At 42.3% G+C, this 24,633-nt stretch overlaps 1 protein-coding gene across 6 annotated transcripts; it reads right to left on the bottom strand.

Annotated features, from left to right (window-relative positions):
* Positions 1-2,682: 2,682 nt before the first annotated feature.
* PRDM4 (PR/SET domain 4) lies at positions 2,683-24,294 on the bottom strand. Of its 6 annotated transcripts, none has more exons than XM_045587548.1 (12): positions 24,170-24,294; positions 23,564-23,841; positions 19,611-19,744; positions 18,963-19,148; positions 15,810-16,604; positions 11,465-11,614; positions 10,378-10,517; positions 9,344-9,429; positions 8,592-8,719; positions 7,448-7,762; positions 6,048-6,216; positions 2,683-4,321 (listed from the first exon to the last, which is right to left on the bottom strand). In XM_045587548.1, exons 2-12 carry the CDS (start codon positions 23,572-23,574, stop codon positions 4,009-4,011), a joined length of 2,427 nt encoding a protein of 808 aa, XP_045443504.1. In that variant the 5' UTR covers positions 23,575-23,841; positions 24,170-24,294; the 3' UTR covers positions 2,683-4,008. The 6 variants fall into 6 exon arrangements, with proteins under 6 accessions (XP_045443504.1, XP_036313341.1, XP_036313342.1 ...); XM_036457448.2 differs by lacking the exon at positions 24,170-24,294 and adding an exon at positions 24,019-24,158; XM_036457449.2 differs by lacking the exon at positions 24,170-24,294 and adding an exon at positions 24,019-24,158 and having other exon boundaries at positions 10,378-10,496.
* Positions 24,295-24,633: the final 339 nt, after the last annotated feature.

The raw sequence follows: 24,633 nt of genomic DNA, 5'->3' as shown, positions 1-24,633 counted from the left end.
TGTTTTAGAAGCCCGGTGCATGAATTCGTGCATGGGTGGGGTATGGCCAGCCTGGCCAGGGGGAGGGGACATGGGCCTGCCTGCCTGCTGGTTGAACTCCTGGTAGAGGGGACAATTAGCATATTAGCCTTTTATTATATAGAATATACACTGAGTGGCCAGATTATTAAGCGTTCAGAGATTATAATAATCTGGCCACTCAGTGTACATACATTTTAACAAGTACTCCAAAGCAGCAAATCACTGGACACAGAAGGAAGGAAATCTTAAATTTCTGAACTTCATTTCAACATCTATAAAAAGAGGATAAAACCTACTATTATAATATTCTGTGAGGACTAAATAAATATTAAACTAAAAGACACTAGTGCTGGTACAGATATAAATGTCACACATGCCCCTAGATCATGTTAGCTAAGAAGGGAAGGAAGGTATCTATTAACCAATGGTAGATCTTTCAAAAAGCAAACTTGCCCTGGCTGGTTTGGTTCAGTGGATAGAGCATAGGCCTGCGGACTAAAGCTTCCCAGGTTCAATTCCGATCAAGGGCACGTGCAGAGTTGCGGGCTCGATCCCCAATCGAGAGCGTGCAGGAGGTACCTGATCAATGATTCTCTCTCATTGATGTTTCTGTCTCTCCCACTCCCTTTCTGAAATCCAGTGTGTGTGTGTGTGTGTTTGGTTTTTTCTTAAGTAAACTTTCCCAAACTTTTTCTTTCTCTTAAAGTGGTTCTGGCCATAACGAATCTTGACTTTAATCTATTCCAAAGCTCATCTCCAGCCTGTGCCTCAGTGAATCTGTAGCGGCATAAAAAGTGTGTATTAGGGGGAGGAGGAGGGAAGAGGGGACCGATACAGCAGAGCAGAAAACAAAGATCAAGGCATGAGCTCCCTAGACCATGTATGTAAATAAATACGTCTAAAGGGAATAGATTCTCTGTGTGATCTTTAAAAGGCTTGTAGCCCTGGTGAAATCCCAATTTTAGCCAAGCCACTTTTAAAGAATCAATAAAGCTTGGTGGGGTAGGCACAGACTGCCATTACTAGCTGTGCAACTGAGTGCCAATTACAGGAATTGTCTCACAATTCCGGAGACCAGAGGTCCGAGAAGATCAAAGCGTCAGCAGAGCCGTCTCTCCTCAGTTTGTAGATAGATAGCAATCTTCTCCGTGACTTCCCCTGGTCTCCCCTCTGCAAACTTCCTCTTAGTAGGGCACTAGTCATTACTGGATTAAGGCACATCCTAAGAAACTCATCTCTACCTTAATTACTTCTCTGAAGACCATACCTACAAATTATTGTCACATTCTCAGGAACTGGGGAGCTGAACTTCAAAACATGAAGGTGGGTGGGGGACCCTCCAACCCGTAACAGGCAATAGCCACTTGTACACCTGAAGATATGTCGTTTTTGAGTGACTAAGATGTAGCTGGGTGACCAAATACTGTAAGCTGATGCTGACGTTGGGCTGACAGTTACGCGTGTTAACGAAGTGTGTGTTCAAGTCAGCAGGCTGGAACAGCTGAAGACTATTGATAGTTCCTGTCACCCTTTGCCCTCTGATGGGCCGAGGACCTCAGCTCAGCACACATGCAAGGTTGTCAGCAGCTCCCCTTCAAGGAAGGAGGAAATGCACACACACTGACCTACAAGAACAGCAAATTAGTTTCTAGGCTTTGGCCTTGAAAGCTCAAATTATGCTCAGTTTTACTCTGTATTAATAAAACCAAGCGCTTCTTGGGCATTTATTTTAGGATAGAAATCTGTGCTAACCCAAAACTGGGCTAATGTTTACTGTACATCAACACTGTGACGGCCCTTTACCCATGTTAACATCAAACAGTATTATGAAACGGGAAGCCTTATTCTCTACTTACAGTAAACAAAGGCACGGAGAGGTCACAGAACTTGGCTAAGGTTACACACGATCACGCAGCAAAGCGCGAGCTGGAGAACGTTAGGTCGGCTTGAGCGCGCTCTCATATCCTGCCTCTCAACATGACCATGTCCCCAACACAGCAGCAGAGAAGGCTCAGAGCAAACAGTTACTGATGTATTCACCTCATGAGAACTTTGAATGTACATTCCAAGTCTAAGAGGTAAAAAATGAAAGTAGTAAATAAGTGGTAAAAGTTAAATTCACACTTAAAACTGTTTTCCTCTATTGTTTTGGGGTTTGTTTTTACATTAGGCTTCACTATCTTTGGCAGCATTAGGCAGTGAAGGAATCGAACCCAGCATGAGCTCCTGAGATAAAGGGAGAAAGGAAGCTCACAGTTCCAGCACCCATGGTCTCTTGTGAACACGGGTGGCCTGCCACCAGGATGCCTTTGGTAAAAGGCTGAACTTGGAACTGCCTGTTGCACCAGAGCTGACCTGACCTGATGGAGGCACCTCTGCCTACCAACACCTCTCCCCTCCCTCACCTGTAGACTAGCCACAGTTCTGCAAGGAGGCAGCAAAGTGAAGGCACGACGTTAGGGAGCAGCAGGACACGAGCTGGAAGCAGGCAGCAGTTTGAGCACTGTTATGCAGACACACATTCCAATACAATCCCTAAGCTACAGGACTTAGGAAGTCCTCTCTCCATTTCTAACCTTTAAAAAACTCGTTATATCTGGTTTTCTTCTGAAAACTCATTCTTCTCCTTCTTCCCCAAAATGAGATAACAAGAAAATCCTGTATTTTTAAAAAAGTTTTATTTAATCCTTCCTAGAGGAATACAGATTTGAATGCAATACATTCATTCTATAAATACATTAGCAGCAAAACCTTCCCACCAGAGTCCTTGCTACTCCAAGCCAGAAGTTGTGCCTCGGCCCAGGAGAGCGTATTCTAGCAACCATCCACTTAGGATGTCTGCTTTTCACTGAAAGCAGGATGCGCATGTGAAACCAGGTGAAGGACCACAGGTGGAAGAACTAAGCTGGGACCCTGAAAACTCACCCACATGGGTTTCTGCCTTCCGAATCCTTTGGTATCCACCGTGCTTAACCAGCGAAGTTCTTCACCAGAAAACTGGGCAGGCCTAGCCTAGCAAATGCCCCGATGTATTTGGAGTCATTTGTGTGAGTTGGCAACAGTCTAATGATGTCTTGATCCTTTTCAGAGGGTAAGCCAGATATAAAGGATCATTTCCTCCTCCCTTTCCTGGGCCGAGGTGCCACTTTGCCCGCTGAGTCTACGTGTGCTTATGGGTGGGAGTTAATCCAGCAGGCATGACTCAGCTCTGCACCCAGGGTCCCTTTGGCTGGGAGTTTTATTGGAGACAGAGATAGGTCTAAACCTACCCAGATAGCTACGGAACAGTAACCAGGTGCCTGACCCATCAAAGCTAGTTTCTTGGACAGTGGCCCCGGCATCTCTCCATCGTGGCCTATTGCATGGCTGCTCCTTTCTTATCTGCCCTCCAGGTACCTGCTGAAACTTTGGGAAGCAAGATCGACTCTAAATTCCCAAGTAAAGATTAAGGCGGGTGGGGCTTTAAACTTGTCGTCTGCAAAGGAGCTTACAAGTTTTCAGCTTACTGCTGTATTCGTCTGTTCTGGGACAAATACGTCACAATAGTCCATATGAAATACAACACTAGAACCACAGTCAGCAACTGGGATGACTATGAGGCGGGGTCCAAGTTTAGAGTACTGCGAAATCCTAGGACTGGGAAGAAAAGTGAACAATGAAATAATTTAAAATAAATCTCATTTGTTTGGGCAGAAGGCAGCTTTGACAGGGACATAAATATGACCAGATTATCATGTAAATACAGACCTCAAAAGTTGACTTTCCTTCCCACACAACACTTAAAAATAGGACACATGCTCTCTTCCCAACCTATTTTAGTGTTTGCATTAGGCTATTTCCCGTAAGTGCTTTATCCATTTCCATTCAGTCTGTTTTAACTGTTCGCTGGAAGGAAATCAGAAACCTTTTTCTATAAAAACCATTGTAGTGAATAACTGGTGATGTTTTTCCCTCTGCGTTTTCCATCCAAAACAATTGGCATCTTCTTTATTTATGTGCCGAGAGAGACTCATCTGCTGAATACACAGCACTGTTCATCCGACAGTCTTCTGTCCCCACAGCGTCTGCCAGCTCTTCCTCCTCTGAGTCATCCTCTTCCTCCTCCTCTTGTGCTGAAGAACTGGAGGTGGGCCCTTTGCAGGTTTTCAGGTGACGGGTGAGATGATATTTGGTTAAATAAGCTTTTGTACATTTTTCACAGACATAATCCCGCTTTCCTTCGTGTGAATTGAGATGTTTCTTTAAATGATTTGTTCTCAAGAAGGGCTTGTCACACTTGGGACACTTGATCTGGCGTTCTCTAAGAGGAACACAAGAAAAACGTATGGATGGATTACAAGTGACTGAGCCCACCCTTACCCTTCACCACCTCGGGCCCCTGTCAGAGCAGCTCTGCCCGTCGAGAATCAGACTTCTATAGGAGATGTAGCACACAGACGAGTCATAAAACATGGATCGTTTAAACAGCATTGATTGCCTGCCTATTTTGGCACTCTAAGTAAAAGGGATCATTCTGGATGTATCTTTTTGTCTGCTTCTTGCACTCAATATGGTATTTGTGAAATTCATTCCAGTTGCTGCGGGTATCAGTAGTCTGTTCCTTTACGTTGCGGTACACCACTTACAAATACACAACTTACCTTTTGTGAAGGGTATTTTGGTGGTTTCCAGTTTTTTATTATCACAGGCAAGACTGCTACCAACATTTCTAAACCTGTATGTTGGCGTGCACATATACATACTCAGGAGCAGTGTAGCTGGATCAAAACATATGCACATCTTCAACTCCACTGGATGAAGCTAAACTGTTTTACAATTTTGTTTTATTTATATACATGTCCATCAACAGCCACTTCAGCATTCCTGTTGCCCGCATTCTCACCAAGTCAAGTCTCAAATTTGAAAATGTATGCCAAATGGCCAGTCCATAACTGTATCTCACTATGGTGTCAATGGTAACCCCTACAACAAAAATTTACCCAGCTCAAAATGTCAGTGCCGTTTGAGTAACCATGACCTAGACATTTGAGAGCTGAAAAGAACCACAGAGATCATACAGACTAGGAATTTTTAAACCAGGAATTTTTGGAGCAGTGGAAAGCCCAGTATGTGAAATAGATAAAAGGGTTACAATCCTTGAAGGAGCGGTAAGGTGCAGTGGGAAGCTTTGAAGCCTGGCCACTCTTTAGCGTTTCTACCGTCTTCTCCCTCCCAGCAGGAGACAGCACTGGAGGGACCTGTGAAAGCACAGAATGTGGAAAGCTAAGCCCTTGCCTTTATGGAGCTTTCGTTCTAGTGGAAGAGTTACCCATAGACAAATAAAAACATATGGCGTGAGAGCAGCTAGTAATGAGCCCTGTGAGAAAAATGAAGCCAGGTAAATGGAACCCTATTTAGGTAAGATGGTCACAGAGGGCCATTCTAAGATGACATTTGATCAGAGACCTGAATGAAGTGAGGGAGGAAGGCGGGGAGAGGTTTCTGGGCAGAGGCTGTACAGTATATAGTCCCTGAGACTGCAATGTGCTTAGTAAGTGAAAGTGGTAGCAAGGAGCGGGCCAATGTGGCTACAGCCGAATGTGAGGATAAAGTATTAAATAATGAATTGGGAGAGGTAGCCAAGTACCTCTACCACATCATGAAAGGTTTCCAGGCTCCGATAGACCTTTTAACCCAGTGGGTGAAAAGATAGAGGAAACGATGGGAAGCCCCCGGCGAACGCTGAATAGAGATGGGCACCATCTGACTTGTTGTACATGGATTGCTCTGGCCACTATGGACAGCACACGGGTTCTGTGTGTGCACCTGTGCAGCTGTGTGGGGGAGGGATGAGAGGGAAGAGCAGAAGCAGGAAGGTCAGCTGCTGCTGAGGGCCCTCTTCCTGGCTTGTCCTCACAGAGTGGACAGAGTGAGCCCACTCTAGTCTCTCTTCTCTTAGAAGGACACTAATTCTATCAATAGAGGTCCCACCTCATGACCTCATAAACCTAATTACCTGCAGAGCACCTGGGCTGTGGGTAACTTACTGTGTGTGGATGAGCACATGCTGCTTGAGGTCCTGCCTCCGCATAAACAACTTGTCACAGTAATCACACTTGAGATTCTTCTCGCCCGTATGGATCACCATGTGTGACTCTAGGTGAGCCTTCTGGGTGAAAGACTTGTCACACAAAGTACACCTGTAGTTCTTCTGGCCTGCACATTAAGCCAAAGGGTCACACTGTGACTGAAACCACCAGCAGCACTCTCAAGATGCACAGACCCCGCATGAGAGAGTGGCAGAGCAGGAGTAAACAGAACTGTCTGGGAGCTGGAACTTCACTTTCTAGGGCATCTTCCTAGAACCACTCAGAGCCACAGAATTTACATTCAGCAACCAGCGCTAGTGAAGCTAACAAGTCTGACCTCCATTTGGGACTGTTTACATATATATATTTTTAATGTTTATAGCAGACATAAAATTTGGAAAAAAAAATCACTTGTTATCATATTTTAGCAACCTATATGTATAGTTTTCTCTCTTTTTTTAAACATATGACTTCTTAACACTAGGTCAGGGGTTGGCAAACCTTTCTCAAACTAGTCAGTATTTTAAGTCTTGTGGGCCATGCAATCTCTGTTGTGACTACTCATCTTAATGCAAAAAGATGAGGAAAGCCAAAACCGGTTTGGCTCAGTGGATAGAGCATCGGTCTGCGGACTGAAGGGTCCTGGGTTCGATTCCATCTGGGGGCATGTACTTTGGTTGCGGGCACATCCCCAGTAGGGGGTGTGCAGGAGGTGGCTGGTTGATGTTTCTCTCTCCTCGATGTTTCTGGCTCTCTGTCCCTCTCCCTTCCTCCTCTCCCTTCCTCTTTGTAAAAAAATAAATGAAATATATTTTAAAAGATGAAGAATTTTACGTTCAAAGATTTGGAGAACAAATGAACCAGCCAAAAAAATGAAAACCTCATCAGTTATTTTATAGTATATGAAAAATGTAAGTGTTCAATGAAAGGGGTTGGTTTGCACGGAGTTTAGAAAATAGAAACTCAAAAAACAAAATTTTAACAATGTTTACTGAGCAATACTCAAAGGAGAGCTGGCTCCGCTGGTGACCCTGAGTGAGCTCTAATAGGAGCCTCAGGCTATTTCCTTTTGCTTTAAGTTCAAACAAATCAATCAACTTCCTGATTATTAACTGCATTTCCCCAGTCTGGGCACCTAGAAAGTGGAGCATCTTAATTGCTGTAAGTAACTCCTTCTGAGGAAGTACAGTTATCCCACCAAGATTTACCATCCAATGAAGTCCTGCAGACTGCAAGCGCGATTCATTCTCTAACACCTTACCTCAACTCTACCTGCAAGACTACCTCACTGAAAAGCCTTTACTACTGCAATTTCTAATTGTTGCAAAATTCCACGCTGATGGTCCAATACAACTTACCTGTATGGATCTTGAGGTGGGTCCGCAGGTTGCTGGGATCACTAAAAGCCTTGCTACAGAAATCACACTTGTGGGGCTTCATACCTATGTGACCCATAAAGTGGACATGAAGTTTGGAAGGAGAGATAAAAGCTTGGGGACACATTGAGCACTTCCACTTCCTTTCTTTGCTGTGGCCGGGCCTGTGGCTGCTGCTGTGGCCTTGGCCAGGAAGATGGCTATGGATGTGGCTGGTCAGGTGGGCTTTGAATTCTGTGTAGGAATTGCACTCCTTGCCACAGTTACAGAGGTGCACATCTGGATGTTCAGGAACACCTTTAAAAAAATTAATATCTCCTGATACTTCCATTTTGAAGCTTAATTCTTGATATTAATAATTTTTGCTTACAATTTTCCCTTTTACCAAAATTTCCTTCTTGCTATTATCTATAAAAACAAAATGTCTTATTCAATGCTCTATTCCCAGCCTCTCAAACAGTGCCAGAATCACAGGAAGCACTTGATAAATACTGCACTGTAAGGTACATTTCCTAGGGGAAAAGTAAGACTGTAGCACACACAAACTCAGACATAACTTGCCATCGTATATCATGACACAGTGCAAGAAAAAGCCTAGGAAGGCTAGATCACACAAGGAGTTCTGCCTTCCTTTATGAACTTCAATTGCAATGGTACTGGCTCAAAAAGCAGCCGGGGGAACATTGAATTCCACAAATCAAAGTGCTAACACAGAAGTTCGTTTCCTGTGAACACTGCTGGTCAATAACATTCATTTTGTGAAGAACCTCAGAGAGTTTCACCTTTCAACAGAGGGGGAATAGCTTGCTTTTATATACACAAAGGTTATCTGATGTGTTTCAGCTGATGTTTAAATCAGCACCAAACCTTTACTTTTGGTCCTTGGTGTTCTTACAATGCTAGATGTACATTAACCCTTTGCACTCCAAACTATTCTGGACATTGGCTACCAGCTACTCGACGCTACTTTGCGGTGGACACGTGCGTTGAATTAACTCAATTCCCCGTAATCACTAATAAACTGCAATGTCCCCCCTGAGAGGGGACATCCGAGTGATATGCTAGAATTCCGATGTCCCCTGAGAGGGGACAGCGGAGTGCAAAGGGTTAACTTACATTAACTTACCAATCTGTTGAGCATAATCCCGGCTGTAATAAAAAAGCAGTTCATTTTCAGGAGGAATATCTTGTGAAGTGTAGAAATAAATCTTTCCATCATGGGGATAAGCCACCAAATTCTGCTCTTCCCGGTTCCTAAATTATCACATTTAATAGATCAAGCGTATTATTTTTGAATACGTACTAAACACATCATATCCCTATAGCAAAATCTTCTATGAAAACTTCGATATAATTTTTCTGGGTCACTTTTCTAGTTCCATACCCTATCTAGTGTGAGGAGTGTGTGCAGAAACAGAATTCTTACTACAGTACATCAGTTTATTGCCCTTTATAGTTAGAATCACTACAGTCTGTTACTGAAAGCGAGTAAATAAATTAATCTTTTACATAAGCCATATGACAAATATACATAGATAGCTGAACAAGAATTAACCACAACTAACAGTCAATATAAAGAGAAGGTACCCACTAGAAAACCTAATGGCAACAGTATCATTCTTTATTGCGCTGGTAACTTGAGTAAACTGTTCATTAAAAGGAGGACAGTTTCTAGTGTTTTCCATTTAAAATTACCACTAGTCCACAACTTCTGGAGTGAAGAAAGGGAGAAGCCTCAGGCCTTCTAGTACGTGCAAACGTCAGTGTGATTTGCATTTTCCAGCTCTTCTGCACTTCACACAAAGCTTCCTACTGAAAACCATCTAAATCATAACTCCTCTCACTGAGCCAAGACTCCTCTCACTGAGCCAAGCTTACCTGGCTTTGCGCACAAACATCATCCAATTACATTCATTTTCGTCAGTTGTAACAATGCAGAATTCTAGGACACCGTTGTGGTATATCTGCCGAGAAGGCAACCATACGTGTCAAATGAGCTGACAAGCATACAAAATGCTACTTAATTAAGGCTAGCTATCTCATTTAGTTTGCAGCTTTCCCAGTCAATGTGAAAAATACATAGTTGCCTTCTCACCTGTTTGTCATTTCACCAGTCTCCCTATTACACTAACTGTAGGTCTCTGGTGGTCCAGTAAAGACCACCAGAGACCTACAGTTAGTGTTCCGTGTATAGAATGGCTGTGTTCTGATTATTCACATTTTGGCTTGACTGGAAAAGACACACACACAAAAATCAAACGTCTACTTGTTTGCATCACCTACCACATGGCATAGAACAACTGAATGGACATTAAGGTCAGAGAACCATCTCTCCTAATTCTTTTCCCAATGGACCTAGCATTCTTCTATGCTCCATTTGGATACCACAATTAAAGTCCCCAATTCCAGTGGTACCTTACTTTCCAACTGTCCCAAGACTCACTTTCCCCTCACTACTCAGATTCAATACAAACATGTTGCAGGATATGTTGTTAAAACCTTGTGTTTTCAGTCCTCCCTTTGAAAAACTAGAGAAGTGATCTTACCTTCAAAATCTAGAACAGTTTCCCATGCTAAATATTTGAGGATGGTTTTAGCTTATTATAAAATAAGACTTTCATCATATAAACAAAGCTCATAGCCTTAGCTGCCACAAATAATTCAAAAGGAGAACCATCTGACTAACAAAATTGAGACTGAAACAGTTTATAATCTATATTCAATAGCTGGCCTTTTGCTATATAATATATAGAACTTGGCTACCAAAAACAGAAAGGATGGAATATTAAATAAACAACTGACAGGCGAATGGCCCTGTATCATCATGGCTAATTTTGACTTTTACATAACTTTTAACTACCTTATAAAACAAAAACATCCAAAAGTCACACAAAAGTTTCATAAACACTGACCTTCCAGATATGGTTGACTGCCTTGTCTGTCCATTCTGCTACTTCCATGGAGTGACTTTGCTGGCCAATGAGAGGCCCAAAGCAAGTCCGCACAGGAATGGTTTCTCCCGTCCATACACCTGTCAGTGGAAGGACACCGACTACACAATCAGTAACTTAAACATCTCAGGACACAGAGAGAGTAGCTTAACCCAAGCAAAGAATCTGATTTTCAGTGAACCTGAGAACTACTGGTATTCCAGAACCCCTGAGAGGTAGCTAAGTCGTATGAGTGTATCCTGTAAGGTAGAAAATGTAATGAACAGATAAAATGGGCTCAGAAGAAATATGCAGAGTAAGGAGTAATATCAGACATTTCTAAACCCAGTCTTATACACAACGAACCAAGCCATGTCCCTCCAAATACGCTACTTTGGAGTTTTCACATTAAAAGACTAGAGAATATTATTGTATTATAAAAATATAAAGCAACTGCTAAACTTCTCAAATTGTTTGTGCTTAAAGCACTGCTCTATATTATCTAAGCTGTTTCATGCTTTCAATTGACATCAAGCTACAACTGAAAGAATAATGAATTTTGATTCATATTCTCAAAGACATGGCACAGTACTGCAGAAACCATGTTAAAGTAAAATATGGGTAAGCACACTCTGGCAGTATTCATTACTCCTTTTCCCTAGAGAGTATTAGACAACTTACAAACACTCGATTTCAACATCTTTTCTAATAAATGGTTATCAGTGGTGAATTTTATGTTTCTATAAAAGAAAGAAGTTTCAAGGAGTTCTGTCATGGTAATTCTTAGTGGATGCTACAGTGAGAATAAAAGGGAAATCTTCAAAGACTCAGGTCAGGATTCTCTCTTCTATTCAATTCTGACTCTAAGTAAGGAGACCATTTCCAATGAAGTTTCCAATTTGATTTATTCCTATCACCACTGGACAAGACAAATATTCCCTAACAGGATAAATCCTAAGCCATAAACTGCCTTTTGGATCAACCAAATAGTCACTAAATTACACATGCCCACTTTTACAACTCTGCCTCACAAAGAAAGACGACGCTTGAAGGGGTTTATGGTCCTTACCAACTTCCGCTCCCACAATTGACTGCCGGAGAAGGAGCTGCTTCGGGAGAGAAAGCCTGGCTCTGCTCTCGATGGGAGTGTCAGGGATGAAAGTCACTGGCCCGTGGTCAGGGCAGTCTGAGGGGTAGGCGCGGTCACAGAGTGTGCACCCTGCAGGGGGAAAGTTTGAGAAACACAAATGAGTTCACCTCAAGCAGGCTCAATTACCACCTGCTCTTCTAGATAAACACTAATTACTAAGCTGTAACCGGTAAGAAGCAAGGTTCTAAAAGAAATACCTTAATCAAAGGACTACTCTTATACCTAAATATATACCAACTCATTTTTCTCTTCAGCAAGATGTGACTTTTTCCTTTTAATCCAACAGGACAAGTTTCCTATACAGTGCCTAAGAGCAAGATTGATTAAAAAATAAATAAATAAATAACACTACATTTACTTAAAAAATCAAGTTTGTTTTTGTTTTTTAAATCAAGTTCAGTCGTCCCTGGACACATCTTCTCAAATGCTTTAAATTATCTCTAGGTTATTTATAATACCTAATACAATGTAAATACTTGTTATACTGGATTAAGGATCAACTTTCTGTGATTTTTTTTCTCAATCTGCAGATGCAGATCCTGTGGATACAGAGGGCCGACTGTACATTAGATAAGTAATATGATGTTCTGAAGCCTGAAATTGGGTTCCAATTCTACCAAACTATAACAGGAAACTGAGTTGCAATGCTGTTAGCCGTGCACAGCAGAGAAGACAGAGCCAGCAGCACCGCTGTTCTCTTTTGCTTCCCCATAAACAAACTGGTCAACCAGATTTTGATGGCAGATTTTTAAGCCAAAAAATATCTACAACCTGTTCTTTGGGCCAGCAGGCAGAATACATTCTTGCGCAGACACATCTGCTTAAAATTCTTAATTTCTAACTGCTCATGTGACCTTTCCTTTAGCACTGTCAGAGGAGGTGCTTCCTTCTATACTGTTGTCTATGCTTACTATAACTTCACTTTCACAAGCTCATGAGTGTCCTCTTTCTCCATAAATCTTTCGCTCTGTTCTTTTACTTTTCTTTCTGTTAAGGAAATAAACTCATGCCTCTATTAGCCAATGACCGAGTTCAAATTTTCCCAATTTGTTCACAAAATAAGTGGAATTTATAAACCTTAGAACCACAGCCATCCAAGTGTCTTTTTCTCCTACGTAATCTGTTAGAAATTTGACTTAAATGACATAAGGTATCAGAAAGTTTTCATATTTAGCCAAAGAATAATAACATATTACTTCAACTACTGCTTGGTTAAAAATTCTTTGATATCCATTTAGAGATCTCCCACCCTTGATGAGAATGGATTCTCAACAAGAAGGGAATCACCACCTCCAAACAAAGGAGATTCAGATCCCAAAAAACAGAAAATGCTGAGATGTTTCTCCAAAGATTACAAATGGCCAGTAAGTACATGTAAAGGGATTTAACATCATTAGTCATCAGGGAAAGGCAAGTCGAACAACTAGATGTCACTTCACCCAAAAGTATGGTTAGAATAAAACAGAAAGAAAATACGTGCTGGCAAAGATGTGGAATGCTGTTGCTGGAAATATAAATTGGTGCAGCCACTCTGGCAATTCCCCCAAAAGTTAAACATAAAGCAATTTTCCATTTATACAATGGGGCAAAAGTAGGTTTACAGTTGTGAGTACATGCAAGTTTATTCTTGTATCATTTATTCTTGTATTATTTTCCATGCCAACTGTAAAGCTACTTTTGTCTCACCCTGCATATCCAAGAAAATTTTAAACATGTTCATTCGAAAACTTGTACAGAGTGGGGCAAAGTAGGTTTACAGTTGTAAGTATGCAAAGCAGTTTATTCTTGTATTATTATTTATTAATTATAGTATTATTCTCCATACAAACAACTTCAAACCTACTTTTGCTCCTCCCCTTTATATAAATGTTCATAGCAGCATTAATCATAATAGCCAGAAAAAAGAAACAACACAAATGTCTGTAAATGATAAATAAGATGTGGAATACGCACACAATAGAATATTACTTGCTCATGAAAAAAAGAATGAAGTACTGATATCTGCCAAAATACAGATGAGCCATGACAACATTATGCTAAAGGGAGAAAGCCACATATTGTATGACCCCATTCACATTAAATGTCAATAATAGGCAAATCCATGAAGACAGCAAGTAGATTAGTAGTCACCTGACCATGGGTTGGGGCTATGATGAGTGACTGCTGATGGGGTTTCTTTATGGGAGATAAAAATGTTTTGGAATTAGAGTAGTAATGGTTATACAACCTTCTCAATATACTAAAAATCACTGAATTGTACACTTTAAAATGTGAATTATTTCTCACTTTTTAAAAACACATTTAGAATCAAGAAGATCCCACTTTAAAAAAGGATCAACAGGCTAAATGAATGAGCTTACACTACAGTCCCAGATAAAATACTTAAAATTGGCACTAGCTGGTTTGGTTCAGTGGATAGAGTGTTAGCCTGTGGACCGAAGGGTCCAGGGTTCAATTCCCGCCAAGGGCACATACCTTGATTACAAGCTCCTCTCTGGCCCAGGCCCTGGTCAAGGCTTATGCAGGAGGCAACCAATTGATGTTTCTCTCATATCGATATTTGTGTCTTTCCCTCTCTTTCACTCTAAAAATCAATGGAAAAAATATCCTCCGGTAAGAATTAAAATTTTTTTTTTTTTTAATTTAAATTTGAGACTGAAAAGGTTAATAGGCAATGTCTCCCCATGGTTTGGCTTCTGCAACACCAGAAGAGTCATTCTACTTTTCTCACCCTCCTGATCAGTCTACTCTGGAAGCTCTTTGTCTGCGGCTGTATCTTAATATCCCAGCCCTTTTGACATTCCACTCTTACTAGATGATGTCACCCCACTTCCATGGCCATGATTAATAACTAATGCTGAAGATCCCTACATATTTCCAGACAGATCTCTGAGCTCCAGATTCGACTTCTCATTAGACATTTCTACTACATATCTTATGGATACTAAAACCAGCAGGTCTAAAACTGGCTTCACCGTCACTCCTCAAAAAAATTCTTCTACTCCTCCTCCACCAATCATCCTAAAAAAGCATAACTACTCTCCACCAGTTTTCCTTGCCAAAAACCAGGGTCTTTTCCCTTAACCTTTCCTTCCCTAACTTCATCCACTCAACAAGTTGTACTTAGTTCTTGTAAATATCCTACTTTTCCTCAACCTTATTACTTCTACTCAGTTAGAAAGTCACCTTTATGGCATCATCATCTTTACCTACTTGCCTCCAACTAGCCTCCCCTGGAAAGTTTTCCCTGCCTCTTCTTGCCCTGGTTAGGTGCTCCCCTCTGTAGGTCCCTTTAGCACCTTGCACTGAATCCCATCTTCACACTCACCACGCTGTACTGCGATAGCCTGTTTGCTTGCCTATGCCTCCCATCAGACCATCAGACTACAAGCTCCTTACAGGCATGTGCTGGCTCTTATCAACCATTTTCTCCACAGCAACTAGCAGAGGCTGGCATATAATAAGCAATCAACATGTTTCCTGCATGAATGAAGTATGTAATAACACCAACAAATTGTTTTATACCTTTTTTGTTGTTGTCCTATAAAACGGACTTTTACATGAACAACTATGGTAATTTATATACATTCTGAGCAAAAACAAAATTGTATTGTATCCACCTATATTTCTCCATTGGGATAAAAAAAAAAAAAAAAAAAAAAAAAGCACATAATTTGTTGAAACCAGTTTGGCTCAGTGGATAGAACATCTGCCTGCGGACTGAAAAGTCCCAGGTTCGATTCCGGTCAAGGGCATGTGCCTTGGTTGTGGGCACATCCCCAGTAGGGGGTGTGCAGGAGGCAGCTGATCGATGATTCTCTCTCAATGACGTTTCTCTCTATCGCTCTCTGTAAAAAATCAATAAATTTTTTTTAAATGCATAATTTAATAAATGTTATGTTGAAAGAGCATATGGCATCTCACACAGAATACCTTACTAAAGTTTATTCCTATAATTAACTATTTGTGAAATCTTGGGAAAAACCTTATATATTTTAGGGCTAAGCTTATCTGTAATTTCAGAAATGACTGTTTCCTTACTTCAGGACGATGTTGTAAGAACCAATGAAATGTCTATGTATCATTTGACTTACTTGAGGAAAAGGCACCACATTTATATAAAGGACACTACAAAGCAAAGAAAAATTACAAAGCCCAGTTACTTTCTGTACTTCTTTACACCTGATTTTGTGACTAAGCCTGTTAGGAATGATGGCCCTTTCCACCAATATTTCCAAAACAAAAAAAGGCTAAGCACACTCACAAATTGTAAACAAGGTTGCCATATTTTCTTTGTTTGAGTTGGAATCTTCCATTTGCAGTGAAGGTGGTACAAAAGACAGACTGTCTGAAGATACATCTACATGGCCTGTCCCCATGGCAACCTCCTGGGTGATGGAGGAGACAGCCACAGGTTCTAGGCTTAGGCCAACTTCATGGAGGGAAACAGATTCTAGGGAGGCGAGGTTGTGTGAGGTAGAGAGGGCCACGCTTACAGAGTTGGTGCTCATGGCCACGGTGTGAATAGAGTCACTGAGGGCACTGTCAGACATCCCGTTGACCCGACTTGCAATGTGGTCAGTCTCCATGACCACAGGGAGCTCCAGGCCATTCCCATGAATGGGTATCACACCACCGTGCCCTACAGTGTCTGCAGCAAGGTTGTTGCTCACAGAATCCACAGACAGAGGTTCATGACTTCTGGAGCCATTTGGGATCTGAGAATGCTCGCCTGCAACACCATCCATTGTAAGCTCTTCTGCCATTCCATCTGTAGAGATGGGGCTAGTTACCCTAGAGACGTTCTCCATAGTGATGGTTGTGTCCAAGGCCACCTCATGGCCATCGCTGGGATGAAGACTTTGGGCACCGTGTGTGTTCACAGAGCGAGAGTCGATTGAAACAATGCCTTGTTCTAATCCAACATTTCCATTGGCCTGGTAGGGATCTAGTGCTGAAGGGTTGTTGGCGATAGATAATGCTGTATTACCATCAACATTTATGGAGTTGGGGTGGATATACTGAGGAGGTGGTCTGTCAGCTAAATAAGATAAAATGCCTGAGAAAAGGAAAAGATGAGATAACAGAGATTTTTTTAGTACATTGTTGAATTAAAAAATTCCCAAATGCTAGAAGCTACAAATATAACTAAATTAAAATAATCTATCTACTTCTTTGGTTTAATCCATATATATATTTTATAAATAGCAACATACATATAATTCAATTTTCCTGCAAAACTCAGAAATCATAAAAAATTAACCATGTTCCTTTGATGTCACTGGAAATTAATCATTTAAATATTGCCTTTAATATATACATGATGGGAATTCCTGAATCATAAGATGCTGAAATTTGCTCTATAAGAATTAAAAGGTAAAATGATTTAAAACCAGATCATCCATGTGAAAAATAAAATTTAATTAAATGTAACTTATTAAACTATCATAATTCAATAGGCTCTATTCAAAACAAGTCATAATTATACCTGCTTTATTGAAACAGAAAAAAGTATTTCAACACTTGTACTTATGATGATTTAGTGAAATGGTACTTGCTGCATTGCCAGTAGGAGTATAATTACCAAAACCTCTTTGGAAAGGATACATATTAAGTATCTCAAAAACATTCATACCCTCTTGCATAAGAAATTTTCTAAATGCATTTTGTAAATATTATACACAAAGATATTCATATAATGGTAATTAAAAAATGGAAAAACAAAACTATCAAAAGAAACATTGATACAATAAACCATGAAATACCCATTCAGTAGAATGTAATGCATCATTAAAAAGGATATTATGGCCCTGACCCGTTTGGCTCAATGATAGAGCGTCAGCCTGCGGACTGAAAGGTCCCAGGTTCGATTCCAGTGAAGGGCATGGACCTTGTTGAGGGCATATTCCCGGTAGGGGGTGTGCAGAAGGCAGCTGATTGATGCTTCTCTCTCACAGAAGCTTCTAAACTCTCTATTTCTCTCTCTGTAAAAAATCAATAAAATATATATTTTTTAAAAAGGATATTAACCAAGCTGGTTTGGCTCAGTGGCTAGAGCATCCACCCACAGACTGAGGGTCTCGGGTTCAATTCCAGTTAAGGACAAGTACCTTAACTACAGGCTCGATCCCCGGCTCTGGTTGGGGCACACGTGGAAGGCAACCAATTGATGTGTCTCTCTCACATCAATGTTTCTCTCTCTGTCTCTCCACTCTCTAAAAATCAATGGAAAAATATTATTGGGTGAGGATTAACAACAACAAAAAAAAAAAAAAAAAAAAGCATATTATGAAAACCAGGTAATAGTTGAAAAAAATAACTATGTAAAAATAGAGAAAAATATTAAATAAAAAAAGTAAGGATACACAATTGTATAAAAAATAGTCTTAATTACTAAAAAACAGTAAAATCTATACACCAAAATAAAAAACAGGAAGGATGATGGGACTATGAATGGTTCCATTTGCTAAATTATCTAAAATAAGCATTTAATAATTTGTGTAACAGAATGAAAGTTCAATAAAGCCCTAGCAAGTTTGGCTCGATCATTCTTCAGCCTGCAGACTGAAGGGTCCTGGGTTTGACTGCAGTCAAGGGCATATGCCTGTGTTGCAGGCTTGATCCCAGTAGGGGGCATGAAGGGGGCTGCCAATCAATGATTCTCTCTCATCACTGATATTTCTATCTCTCTTCTTCTCCCTTCCTCTCTGAATATATTTAATTTAAAAAAAAAAAAAGGTGAATAAACTTTATAATAAACAATGACACTGTAGCAGAACATGTGGTTGGCAGGAATTACAATTGCAAAATTATAAAAACTTAACCAAAGAGATGGCTGGAGGAGGAGAAAAACTGCTATGTGCCATTAGGAAATTAAGCTTAGTCAAACTACAATTATTAATAACTAGAGGCCCAGTGCATGGATTCATGCACTGGTGGGGTCCCTCAGCCTGGCCTGTAGGGATCGGGCCAATGCTGGCTCTCTGATACCCCCCAAGGGATCCCGGATTGCCAGAGGGTGCAGGCCAGGCTGAGGGACCCCACGGGTGCATAATTAGAGCTGGGGAGGGGCCATAGGAGGGCTCCAGGGCGTCTGGCCCATCTCACCCAGTCCTAATTGGCCATTCCCCAGCAGCAAGCTAACCTACCGATTGGAGCATATGCACTCTGGTGGTCAGTGCATGTCATAATGACTGGCCAAACGGTCAGACACTTAGCGTGTTAGGCTTTTATTATATAGAATAATATACATTCTAAAAGGAAAAGTGCATAACTATAAACAGATAGTTTTCCTGACCTACATATTATTATAATATCTCATTGTGGCAAACAAAAAAGCACTAATCAGTTCCTCATGCACTGAGGTCAAGTCAGCCCTATTCTTTCTTCTAACCTCCCAAAGAACTATCATACTTACCAGGTAAGATGGTCCTGAAATAACTGCTCTCCAGGTGGGGGTAAGGTGGTGGAGGTAGGGTGTAGTTTCTTTCGGGTAACCCACACATCACCCCTCGATCGCCAATACCCATTGGCAGCATCAGAGATAAAGCAGATGGCAGAGAGCTCAGGGAGGGACCCAGGTTTGGAATTGCCACTGGCAGACCTACAAAACAAGGAAACAAAAATGTTTTCCTCAATTATAATAAAAGGAAATAAGTGCTTTAACCACTTTGTTGTACACCTGAGAGTAATACAAGATAATATTGAATTTATAATTGAAAAATAAAAGTACTTAACATTGTTGCATGTGAGCAAAAATCTCAGAGTAGCCCTTTCCATCCCAGATAGGCACATACATAAAATGTCATAAACAACTTAGTTTTAAAATACCAAACTGATCCTCTAGTGGTCTATATTGCTCTTAGTACCAAACATTTAATTGCAACTAAAAACATAGTTTAAATAGGATTTAAGAAATCAAATTATATAGAAATTTTTTTAAAAATGGGAAAAAAAACATACCAGAGTTCATAGAGTGATCTTTGAATAGTGATATTACTGGACTCTATTTAGAACTGATAATGCACTAAATGTTGATATGCAGTTGCTGTCCCTTACCACTCACCTGGGGCAGGGAGGGCATTGTGAGTGGGTGAGGCAGCCAACCCCAGGTGACTCCCTGAGACAGGCAAGGCATTGCTCACAGAGGATGAAGTCAGCTGCTCCATCCCCACTGGGCTCAAGTTCATTTCATTCATCCTAAGAAAGAGCACAGTAACCAGTTATGCAAACAACTGTGTCAGCGACTCTGCTTAAGGAACTCAAGAACCTAAAACAATGGGGGTGGGGAGATAGGACTTGACCAACTATTATTTCATTTTTATGCTCACATCTTAAACAGGATTGTACCTTGTTTCCTCAGGCATGCCTTGTTCCAAACCCTACTCACACTACCTAAAACTAAGTTTGCAATCCTTAGAGCACAATGGCAATGAGGGTTGGCTTGTTTTTTTAAACCACCCAAGTTTTTTCTCTCACAGGATTTGTTTCTTCAGTTGGCTTATTACTTTCCACCAAGACTGTTTTTTATAACCTGCACAAAGAATATTTGCTAATTCTTTTTACCAGGAGTTAAAATGATGCTGGATCTGAGTTAGATTGTTAACGGTGTGAAAAAGCATCATATATTCTCATGGATCAGCATTTTATTAAAATTCTGTATCAACATTTTAATTAACTACCTTAATGACATCCTCCACATATTGAGGTTTGTTATGTAACCTTTACCAGATACTTTTTGAAAAATTACTTCATATCTCTCTCTTCTTCGAAATAAGGTAAAGAAACTGAGTCTCAAAGAGGGTATGTCATAATCCCCAAATCATACAGTAATGAAGTAGAAGAGCACAGATTATGCTCCAAAATATGCCAAAAAGTTTTTCAATACACCAACTTTTATCTACAGAACATTTCTGGCAGGCAGAAAAATGTGAGAATTTCATTTTCTAAGCAATCCATGTTGTATTGCCTTTAATAACATCATTAGAATAAGAGTAAAACTGATTAGAAAAAGACACTATTAGAGGTTGTTATCGATAAGTATTAGTTCCAATGTTAGTCTGCCATATTAAAAATACTGTATTCACCCTAACTGTTTTGGCTCAGTGGACAGAGCGTCGGCCTAAGAACTGAAAGGTCCCAAGTTCTATTCCGGTCAAGGGCATGTATCTTGGTTGTGGGCACATCCCCAGTAGAGAGTGCAGGAGGCAGCTGATCGATGTTTCTCTCCCATCGATGTTTCTAACTCTCTATCCCTTTCCTTTCCTCTCTGTAAAAAATCAATAAAATATTTATTTTTTAGAAAATGTATTTCAAGAAGCTAGCCAACAGGTTGTCCAAAGGGGGACAACAATGACCTCCAAATCTTATACTATCACAGTAATTCATGTTCTTTTGCATGTGCCTTTGTACATGAGAGAGGTGAAGGGGAAGAGAAATCAAATGTGTCTACATATTCCTTAGCCGTGAAAACAAACCTAACAGGCATTTAATTCTGAACAATGGCAATATCAGCTATCAAGCAACCTGAAAATAATTAAAAGCTAACACTCATTATATGTGTTAGGCACAGGACTAAGTGATTTACATGTAATTATCTCACCTAATCCTTGTAAGTACAGTGAGGTATTATTCTTAATCCCATTTTAGAAATGAGGAAACAGACTCAGAGACACTGAGAAACTTAACCACAGATTACATAACAAGTGGCAGGCTTGGGATTTAAATCCAGGTCTGTCTAATTTAATAAAACAAACCTCTTACCTAAAATTCAAAAAGTCAGTTACAATCAAAGAACCACCTTGCCTCTTACACAGTTCCAATACTACACTGGGATCTGTGTAGGTACTTGCATGGTGGGATGTGCTTCAAGTCCTACACAGACCTGTTCCTGCACAATTCTGTAATAACGGCTTCAACTTTATCCCTGGCCAGGTATCTCCTAAAACAAAGCTCCCAGACATTAATAAAGTATGTTAGGTAAGGCCAGTGGTCGGCAAACCCATTAGTCAACAGAGCCAAATATCAACAGTACGATTGAAATTTCTTTTGAGCCGCAAACCGACTTTTGTGCATGGGCCACGAAGTTTCGATCGCACTGGACGTGTCGCCTGCACGTGGTATTTTGTGGAAGAGCCACACTCAAGGGGCCAAAGAGCCACATATGGTTCACGAGCCGCAGTTTGCCGACCACTGGGTTAAGGCCAACCTTGTAAAGAGGGCGCACTCTGAAATACTGGAGACTGGATGGAGCTGTGTAAGCTCATCCAACTAGGAAGACAACTAGAAGCACATGACAAACGAGGCACACCTGGTAAAGGAAAGCGCCTTTACAATTATGCTATAAAAAGTGTAAAAAAATTCCTCATTGCCAAGACCGGTTTGGCTCAGTGGATAGAGCGTCAGCCTGTGGACTAAAGGGTCCCAGGTTCGATTCTGGGCAAGGGCATGTACCTTGGTTGCAGGCACATCCCCGGTAGGGGGTGTGCAGGAGGCAGCTGATAGATGTTTCTCATCAATGTTTCTAACTCTATCCGTTTCCCTTCCTCTCTGTAAAAAATCAATAAGATATATATATATTTTTTAAAAGTCCTCATAGACTAAAGAAACCACAGCATCCTTAATTTTGAAAGTTTCTGGGCTTGGGTTACTTTAAAACACGTTTCCTGGAAATTTTTATACCTAGAGTTTTTAGTCAAAACTCAATCACTGGAGCAGCAATGACCTAGAACAAATTGGTTACGATAACTTTTTAACGTACTATTAAAACTCGGAAGCTTTGAATTCCATTCTGAAAATCCCTGAACATTTAATCTGAGCGATAATCTTGAGATAAAACGCAAAATGGTGTTTCTAGGTTGACTTCTAAAACCAGTTGCAACCAGAGCTGAATGTGAGAGGCTCAGCAGATTGCTGCTGTTGTGAGTCACTAAAATGTGATGACCTCAGCAGCTATGAGCCAAAGGTGGCTGGTATCCCACAGAGAGAAAGCCCATGAAGGGAATTCACAATTAGACCCTCATCCGACTCTCACTGTAAAATGCAATTCTAGCCGAAGCCGGTTTGGCTCAGTGGATAGAGCGCCAGCCTGCGGACTGAAAGGTCCCAGGTTCATTCCCATCAAGGGCATGTACCTTGCTGAGGGCACATTCCCAGTGGGGGGTGTGCAGGAGGCAGCTGATTGATGTTTCTGTCTCATCGATGTTTCTAGCTTTCTCTCCCTCTCTGTAAAAACTCAATTAAGATATATATTTTTTTAAATAAAATGTAATTCTATTCTAACCACCTTTCTCAAAAGGGATTCCAGGAAGCAGCCTTGGGAAGAGGGCCAGAATGGAGACATCAAGCACTCTCTTCTTCCCTCCTCGCTCCTTAAAAAAGCATTTCCTTCAGACTTCTACCGTTATGTTTCACCCTGACCTAGGTATGAACACATGCTAGTTGCTGATCTTATAACTTTACTTAGAATGACATATAAGCAACTAACACTAACGAAAACGCAGTCATTTTGCAAAATGCAATAAACTGAGTCATTTCAATGACTATACTTCCTGTATCCTAAGCAGAAGGCTTATGAAAAGGCTCGAAAAGCCCAGCCATATATCACTATTTCTGTGATGTGCCGACATGGAACCAACAAGTACCTAACTTTAAACATCTGCGTAAAGGTTTTAGAGTTAAGAACTTAAATTTCTCCACTGCAACAGCCAGATGGTAACCGAGGGAAATTCAAAGTGAGGCGTGGTGAGGAGCTAAAATTACACTTTGGGACCCAAAAATATTATTAAACGCTCAAACAGGGCAAAGGCACAGGATGAAGATGTCAACGGGCCAACCTATGGCTATATTCGCATGAAAGTATAAGCAACCCCAGTTTTGGGGGTTCTGGCTGCTTGGGGACACGAATCCGTATTTGCAAACCGCACTGGTCACCTTCCCGGTGGCACCCAAGAGGGAGGGCACCGGGAACGCTCACGTGCCCGATGTTTTCCGAAGACGTCACCACCGCTCACCACTCACCTGTGATGCATCTGCTCGGGGGCCCGGACCGGAGAAGAGCGCACTCGGGCGGCGGGGGGCCCGCATCAGGGTCTGCGTCCCGAGGTCACCTGCCACCGCATCTCGCCTACGGCCTCCGCACACACGCCGCCCCGCGTCGCCAGGGCCGCCCGGGGTCGCCCCGCTTGTCCCGGGGACCGGCGGCCGCGCACCCCGTCGCGAGATGGGACATGCCGGGCGACACTGGGCACTTTTCCTCCCGAAGCTTCGGGGGAGGTGAGAGGGGAGGGCTGCCCAACCTGCGGGAGAGGACGGGGCGGTCACCAAACCAAGGCAAGCATGCAGCCTCCTCCCTTCGCCGCCCGAGAGCCTGGGCCTGGAACCCCTCGGGCAAGAGGCCCCGCAGGCCGCCCCCGGGCCCCACCCCGGACCGGGCCCGCGCGCTGCCCACCTGCCCGCCGCGCGGGGGCACGCACCTGCCCGCCGCTTTGTTCCTCATCCGGGCCGGGCTCGCCTCGGGGCCCTCCCCGCCCGCTCGACCCCCCGCGCCCCAGGGGCCGCTCGCCTAACGTTCCCCGCCCGGCCCGGCCCAGCCCGGCCCAGCCCGCAGTGTCCCCGGGGCCGCACCCTCCTCGCGTTTCCGGCTCCTCAGCCACTCCCGGCGCCCGCCGCTCCGCCCCCCGTGCACGCGCCCCTCCCCGTCGGGGCCCCGCGAGCGAGCGGCGACCACGCTCCGCGCGCCCCTCCCCCAGCGGAGCCCCTGCCGCGCGTGCGCACCGCGAGCCGCAGGCCGGCGAGGGTCGAGGCGCGGGGCGGGGCGGGGCGGGGCGGGGCGCGGCGCGTTTCAGTCTGGCCGGATCGAGTCGAGCGCCGAGCGATCGACCCAGTTGCTAGGCAACCAGGGCTGAGGTCTATGGAGGAACAAGTCAAGGGAGCTGAGTAGCCCAGACTGCGGATTTGAAGGCATTCGCCTGCTAGAGAAGTGTGGGTCCACGAAGCCCCCAAGCAATAAGGGGCCTAGCTCAGAGATGGCAGTGTTCGCCAGGAGAAATTAGAATTGCATCCCCAGTATTTTTCACCGTGTGTTACCC

The sequence above is a fragment of the Pipistrellus kuhlii genome, unplaced genomic scaffold (genome assembly GCF_014108245.1).
Source record: "Pipistrellus kuhlii isolate mPipKuh1 unplaced genomic scaffold, mPipKuh1.p scaffold_m20_p_3, whole genome shotgun sequence".
NCBI classification, from domain to species: domain Eukaryota; kingdom Metazoa; phylum Chordata; class Mammalia; order Chiroptera; family Vespertilionidae; genus Pipistrellus; species Pipistrellus kuhlii.
This window is presented reverse-complemented; position numbering and strand designations above follow the sequence as displayed.